This window comes from Sinocyclocheilus grahami, unplaced genomic scaffold, assembly GCF_001515645.1.
Source record: "Sinocyclocheilus grahami isolate Dianchi unplaced genomic scaffold, SAMN03320097.WGS_v1.1 scaffold274.1, whole genome shotgun sequence".
Taxonomy (NCBI): Eukaryota; Metazoa; Chordata; class Actinopteri; order Cypriniformes; family Cyprinidae; genus Sinocyclocheilus; species Sinocyclocheilus grahami.
Genome location: NW_015505453.1, coordinates 662,438 through 669,882, shown reverse-complemented (window position 1 = coordinate 669,882; position 7,445 = coordinate 662,438). Strand labels below are relative to the sequence as shown.

Below are 7,445 nucleotides of genomic sequence, written 5' to 3'. Positions count from 1 at the left end.
TTTATGTTGATATGTAACATGTTTGGTATTTTTATATTTATATTCTTCAGTTTTTTTTTTTTTTTACATGTTTTCTCCATTTATTCTTATTCATATGTTTAAATGTTTATGCATTTTTTTTTTTTTTAACTTTCAGTATATTATATATTTTTACACATTGTCAGTTAAAATTATATTTTTATTTAAAAAGAAAATCTAAAAATGATATCATTTTGTTAAAATATGACATATGACATGAAATACTGACAATTTTAGAAATATTTTCGTCAAAAGAAAAATGTACTATTACTATGTAACTGTGTAATAATCCACCCAGTACTATTGCTAGTTTGTTGCATTGCAAACTTTGTCCAGCTTTTGTCACTCAATTATCTGTGGCTGTAAGAAAGTTTCATCTATTTAAGATGCACTCAGTCTCATAAATATGATTGTGTGTGTGTTTATGCCAGCTGGCGGAGGTTCTTAATGCATGAATAGCTCAGACGTCACCGGGTGTAAAATAGCCCGATCAATGAGTCGATAAGCCCATCCGTGGATGCTGGGCTGCGAGCCAGATCGTTCCCAGGTAGAAAAGCTTCACAGCAGAGCAACTAATTGCAAAACGATTCCCACAGTTGCAGGTTGGTCCACTCTTTCTTGGTGCTTGTCAATCTTGGGAGAGCGCTGAGCGAATTGGCGAGACAGGAGCAAAAGAAATGCCATTAAAAGTTAGGATTGGTCTTTTCTGTGGTGGGAGGTTTCACTCAGCTCTCACTGTGCAAAGATAAGAGTCTGTGATTTATTCGCTTTTGCTCAGTTTCATTCTCATTCTTTTTTTCCCTTGATCTCTTTCTCATTCACTCTCTCTACTTATGTCCTGCTCTTCCTCGTTCTTTTTGTCTTTTTCCTACAAGTGGCTCAGACAATTGAAGTAATGAGCGTGGCTCACCCCGAGAGCCACGAGCGCATGCTAAACTCATTTTTGCTGGAGAGGACAGAAGAGCGCTGGGTAGAAATGAATGAGGAGACTGTGCTGAAGTTAATGAATTGAAACATGTCACGCTAAAGCGGGTCTGTTGTCACAGACAGGTCGTTTGTTTGTGTTCTGTCTCAAACGGGAAATGATGCAGAGTTTGTCGCTGAGATCCACCTTTGGTACAAGCATCAGACCGGAAAATGTGCACTTTATCGTTTGCTGAAACATTTTTTAATGCTTTTCAATTAAACCAGGGTTCCTCTAAGAAAACCTTGGAGGAATAAGCAGGCTACTTACTGGTACAGTGAAGGTTATATACTTACAAAATGAATAAAAAATCATATTTAATGAACATAATTTGTTATTAAATATTTATTATTATAATTATATATTTTTTTAAATAAATGTTCAGTGACCCAGGGCTCCTAATGTTATATACTCAATAAATAAATAAAAATAAATTAGAGCTGTCAACTCGATAAATCGTGATTAATCGCATCCAAAATAAAAGCTTTTGTTTACATAATATATGTGATATCTCTTAAAGGGATAGTTCACCCAAAAACAAAAAATGTTATGTTTATCTGCTTACCCCCAGGGCATCCAAGATGTAGGTGACTTTGTTTCTTCAGTAGAACACAAATTAAGATTTTTAACTCAAACCGTTGCAGTCTATCAGGCTTAGAATGGCAGTCAATGGGCTCCACGGCTTTGAGAGTAAACAAAAACATGCACAGACAAAACCAAATTAAACCCTGTGGCTCGTGACGATACATTGAGGTCTTAAGACACAAAACGATCGGCCTGTGCAAGAAACTGAACAGTATTTATATCATTTTTTACTTCTGATCCACCGCAATGTCCAACTGTCCTGAGCGCGTTCACGACATCCGGCGTGTAACGTCAAATAAATACGGTTGGGCATAAAATTCCACGTTGTCTGATGATATATCAAAAGATAAGACAAGACCCTTCTTCCTCGGCTGGGATTGTTTAGAGCCCTTTGAAACTGCATTGAAATTGCATTTTGGAAGTTCAAACTCACGGGCACCATAGAAGTCCACTATATGGAGAAAATTCCTTACATGTTTTCCTCAAAAAACATAATTTCTTTACAACTGAAGAAAGAAAGACATGAACATCTTGGATGACAAGGGGGTGAGTACATTATCTGTAAATTTTTGTTCTGTGCAAGAAACTGAACAGTATTTATATAATTTTTTACTTCTGATCCACCGCAATGTCCAACTGTCCCGAGCGTGTTCACGACATCCGGCGTGTAACGTCAAATAAATACGGTTGGGCATAAAATTCCACGTTGTCTGATGATATATCAAAAGATAAGACAAGACCCTTCTTCCTCGGCTGAGATTGTTTAGAGCCCTTTGAAACTGCATTGAAATTGCATTTTGGAAGTTCAAACTCACGGGCACCATAGAAGTCCACTATATGGAGAAAATTCCTTAAATGTTTTCCTCAAAAAACATAATTTCTTTACAACTGAAGAAAGATTTTTCAGTATTCTTTGATAAATTAAAAGTTTAAAAGGACAGCATTTATTTTAAATAAAAATCTATTTGTAGCATTATTAATCTCTTTGTTGAGTAACACTTTACAATAAAGTCTGATTTGTTAACATTTGTTAGTGCATTAACTAACATGAACTAACAATAGACAGTATATATTTACAGCATTTATTTATATTTGTTAATGTTAGTTAATAAAAATGTTCATGTTCATGTTATTTTACAGCACATTAATTAACCAATGTTAACAGATACAACTTTACATTTTATTAATGTATTAGTAAGTTTAGAACTTAATATTAACTAAGATTAATAAATGCTATTTAAATAGTGTACATGTTAACGAATATAGTTAATGTTAACAATATTGTAAAGTGTTATCCTTTATTTTCACTTTTAATCAATTTAATTCATCCCTGCTGAATAAAATAATTATTTCTTATTTTTCTTAAACATTTAAACAACAATTTATATTTTTGTATGGGGCAGCTAATACTTCCTGCACCATTTAAGCCGTGGTAACTTCAAGTTCCTGGCGCTTTAAGTGTTGTTTTGTTTTATTTCCCTGTCACACAGGTTTAGGTAATTTGTTTTTAAGACATGCTGCATGGAGATGCAGTATGACTAAGAAGAGTAACTGGCTGCGTTCTCCAAGCGCACCCTTATTTAAAAAGAAGAGTTGTTAGACTTGATGAATGGTTGCCCTCTCCTCAGCTCTGTTGCTGCCATAGCCGTCTTTATTTGGTCACTCCGCAGAAGAGCATCAGCCTCCATAATGAGATGTTATGCTTGCCTGAGGAACCAGGCTTCTATTCATCAACCTTCCTTCGTGCTGCTACACACCGGTCCACATGAATATTAATTCTAGTTCAGTGTGAGCCCCATCAAATACTTTAATTTCATTCAAGCAGTGTACATAAATCATTATCTGCAGACTCCGTAATAGCTTTCGTGGTACCTACATTGATATGGAAGTTGATAGCGTGGCATAAATCAAGCTACTCGTTAACGGACAACCTGAACTCCCTTTCCTACTTTTGTGGCATTTTTCAAAGTAAATGTGCTAGTTATTAGTACAGATCTTCTTCGGTTAAGGCCGAAATGTTAAAATGTATATCATTTTAAGTGTCTTAAGAGATGAGAGGTTAAGATGCAATATAAAACACTGCTGGGGAAGTAGAGCTCCTGAATACTCCGGTATTTTGTTTTTCTAGCTGAGCTCATTCAATTTAAAGAACCTTTCATTTTATTGATAAACCATTGGGATTCTGATACGCACGCCCGTGTCTCTTTTTCTCTTATTTTCCAGTGCTCACAGCATAAAGCTATTTTTATTTCCTTTTTTTTATGTATTGTAGTGTAAAAACTCTTATTATATAACAAACATGTTTTGACACAGAGGAAATCTTTTATGAGGACCATTTGTTTTTTTCCTTTGTGAGAATGATGCTCTGTGCACCTTCACAAATGTTATTTCACCCCCTGCTGGTTGATATTGGTATGTTAGTGTATGTATGTAAGTGATCCATATTATGATACTTAAATTGATTTGACATTGTCATTTGCTAGTGACTTAAAAGTATGCGTTCTAACAGTTGAGCAGTAGAACATTTACAACAAACATTTGGTTTGAGACTTGAACCTTGCCAAGGTAATACTCCACCCAAAACGTGCTGTTCCAAATCTGTATGCTGTTATTTTTTCCTTTACATATTTTTTTCCAGTGAACATGGACTGTCAAAAAGCACTACAAAAGCAGCAAAAAATTATTCTGTGACCCAATCCGCTATATCCCAAGTCTCTTGAAGCCAAATTCTAATTCTGAGTTATGAATAGACCCAAAGGTAATGCTTTTAACTGATAACCTCATCTGCAGATTTCTACTCAAACATCGCACATTGCGTGCAGGTCATGGCGTTTAGTTCTGAGACTAGTTCTAAGATTATTAGTCCATCAGGGTTTTAGCAGTCAGAAAAAGTGCAAAAATGGTACCTTCAGAGCTACAACCGCTTCTAACTGGGCCAGTACCCTTAAAGGTTCAACTTTGTACCTCATCTTCCTCCAAAAGTTGCATATTAGTACCTTAGAGTAGTAATACTGCATGTTCCCTTAAGGTGCTTCCATGTACCTTTGAGGGGTTAATAAGGTACAAAATATGTCTCTTTGAGGGTAGTGCACCACTGAGAAGCTATTGATGCCTTAAAAGTACAATTTTGGACTTTTTTCTGGTCTGAATGTTTTGGAATATTGTGCTTGAGATGTATAGACCACATTTAGGGTTTATTTGCACTGCTTTTGTGCTTTTTGAAGCTGAACCAGTCTATACCGTCATTGTATAGAAAATAGATGTATGAGAAGATTCATCAAGTCCACTTTGAGTCCTTTTGTGTTTCTGAAAACCATGGCACAGCTAATACTGCTTGTATTTCTTCTTCTCTCTCCAGGTTCAGTAAGATCCAGAACACCAAGAACACCATGAGGAAAGATGGGATCAGCTCGCTGATGTACAGAGTGGTGTCTGTGAAGAAATATCCGCTCTACACTAACATTTCCGTAGAGATCGGCAAGCCTCCACCCAGACCCCTCAAAGGATAGAGAGCTTCCGGTTCTGGACCGAGGATACCATGACCTTCTTAAAGTTCAGCACACACACACACACACAAACTCTGCCCAGGGTCACCTTCCTATGATACAGCAGTGATATGCTGAACAGGTTAGTTCTCAGGAATACATGGAAGCTTGATGTGGATCCAACGATGTACTGTAGATTCATATCCTGATCCAGCTCGAGATGTGCACAGTGTCTGGAGGGACGGAAATATCATAGTCCAGTGGCTGTTTTGTTCAGTTTTGTTCATTTTAGGCTCTTAACGGGAGGATTGTTCCGTTCTGGTTTTGGTAAGTGACATTGATCTGCGAAGAACAGCCTGGTCACTTGATGTAAATCAGTCAGAACATACTGTACATTTCAAAAGCGAATGTGTCTTTGTTCCTGCGATGCTTGCAGTGTTCAAATCTCTTCTTTCGTATCTCGGATGTTGGTTGATCATGTGAGGTTGATTGATCGGTGCTTGAAGTTGGCTCCTTTGGATTGTGTCTCTATCTTGCGCTCTCTTTTATTTTGTATCGTCTCTTGGGACTAAGATGAATTTTTGTCAACCGTGAAAACACTTCTCAGCATTTTTGGGGATGAAACCCTTGTTGGGATGTCTTCATGGGAACTTGGAGGACAACTATGTGATTAGACTGGATCTGGACTAGTCCTACAAGCACATGACTGTCAGTCAATATGGTACAAATGGATTCCCGTGTAGATGCCTGGAGAAACGGCAAGAACTTTTGCTGAGAGATAGAGGAGCTTCTGTAGCTGTACTGATGATCAAACCTCTGTATCTATCACCACCTGCTCAAAACTGACTGTGCTACGAGCCACTCTTTCTTTGTTTACTTTCATTTGCCTCAAAGATTCATATTTAGATCTGTCATATATCAAGGCTTTTTTAAAAACGTGAAGGATGAAGTTGGCGGTGGGTGCTTTGATGCCCATGTCATTCAGTTTTAGAGTCTCGCGCCTCTTTTGATGATCATATTTGGAGGTGTTATTTAAATGATTCTCTGATATGTCCAATATATTAAAAAAAAACTATTCACCCAGGGTCCAAACTCAATGTTTTGCCACAACTTCCAATTCAAGTTATTTGAGGAAATTTACAGACCGTATTGTAACTATTTCTTACAGGCCAATAATCAATATTGGCATTTTTTTTTATAAGAACATATTTTTGTTTATTATTAGCTGCCGTTTTTAGCATATTTCTAGGAGCACAGTTCACTAAGAAGCTAGTTCAGCCTTAACTGTGCAATAAAACGGTCAAAAACATGAAGACCTATAATTCTGTTCCTTCATATTTTTGTTTTGATAGCTTAATGTGAATAATATTCATACACTACCCTTTAAAAGTATGGGGTCAGTAAGATATATTTTTAAAGAAATTAATACTTTTGGTCAATGAATACTTACAGTAAAGACTTTTACATTGTTATAGTTTAAATTTCAAATAAATGCTCTTCGAATATCTGTTCATCAAAGATGAATCAAATGTTTGACAGTTTCTGCAAAAATATAAACCGTTTTCAACATTGGTACCAATGAGAAATGTTTCTTGAGTGCCAAATCAGCATATTAGAATGATTTCTGAAGCATCATATATGACACTAAAGAGTAATGGCTACTGAAAATCTTATTACAGGAATAAAATACAAACAAATTAAAATAGAAAACAGTTATTTTAAATGGTAATATTTCACGATATTACAGTTTTTACTGTATTTTCGATCAAATAAATGCAGCATTAAAGACTTCTTTCAAAACCACTAAACAATCTTAAAGACCCCACACTTTTGAACAGAGTTCAAAACAGAGGACAAAAAACTTAGATGAATATAAGATTTATCTGGTTTCCATAATTTTCATAATTCATCATAATGTTATGTTGATTTTCACTTGTATTTGGTGTTTGGCTAATGTTAATTTTGGGCCCTGTATTCACCTCTTCCAAAAAGATCTGAATAACTGTATTGAACTGCTTTTCTTTACAATACTTTGCAAGCCTCTTAAAGTTGTTTTACCGTTCCTTATTCCTTCTTCACCTTTTATTTTACTACCTGAAAACACCAAGCTGATGCCTTCAGATGTATTATTAGGGGTAAATGTGAGGAGAGTTCTCTTTTTTCTCTCTTATCGGCTTTTCTGCGCTGTTTGCGGACGCTTCTTTTGTGCTATCAACGATTCTTTCAGCCCAGCACAGAGGAAGTCATTAATGAGAGCCCAGCCACTCTCCCTGTCCTTTTTAAAATGCACATTTCCTCGTCTTTCTCCTCAAGCCTTTCATTTTAGCCTCACCAACCCATTTCATTTCTGTGTGTGCATTTATGTTGTCTTAACTGCTGACCCAAGCAGTCAC

The 7,445-nt window shown here is 36.2% G+C and overlaps 1 protein-coding gene across 1 annotated transcript in view; it reads left to right on the top strand.

The window, feature by feature from the left end:
• Positions 1–6,423, top strand: part of LOC107599894 (beta-1,4-galactosyltransferase 2-like) — a 136,984-nt gene extending 130,561 nt beyond the window's left edge. Inside the window, exon 7 of the mRNA XM_016291614.1 lies at positions 4,926–6,423. Coding sequence (XP_016147100.1) covers positions 4,926–5,076 — 151 coding nt within the window. The 3' untranslated portion in view covers positions 5,077–6,423. The remainder of the gene's footprint in view (positions 1–4,925) is intronic.
• The last annotated feature ends 1,022 nt before the right edge of the window (positions 6,424–7,445 follow it).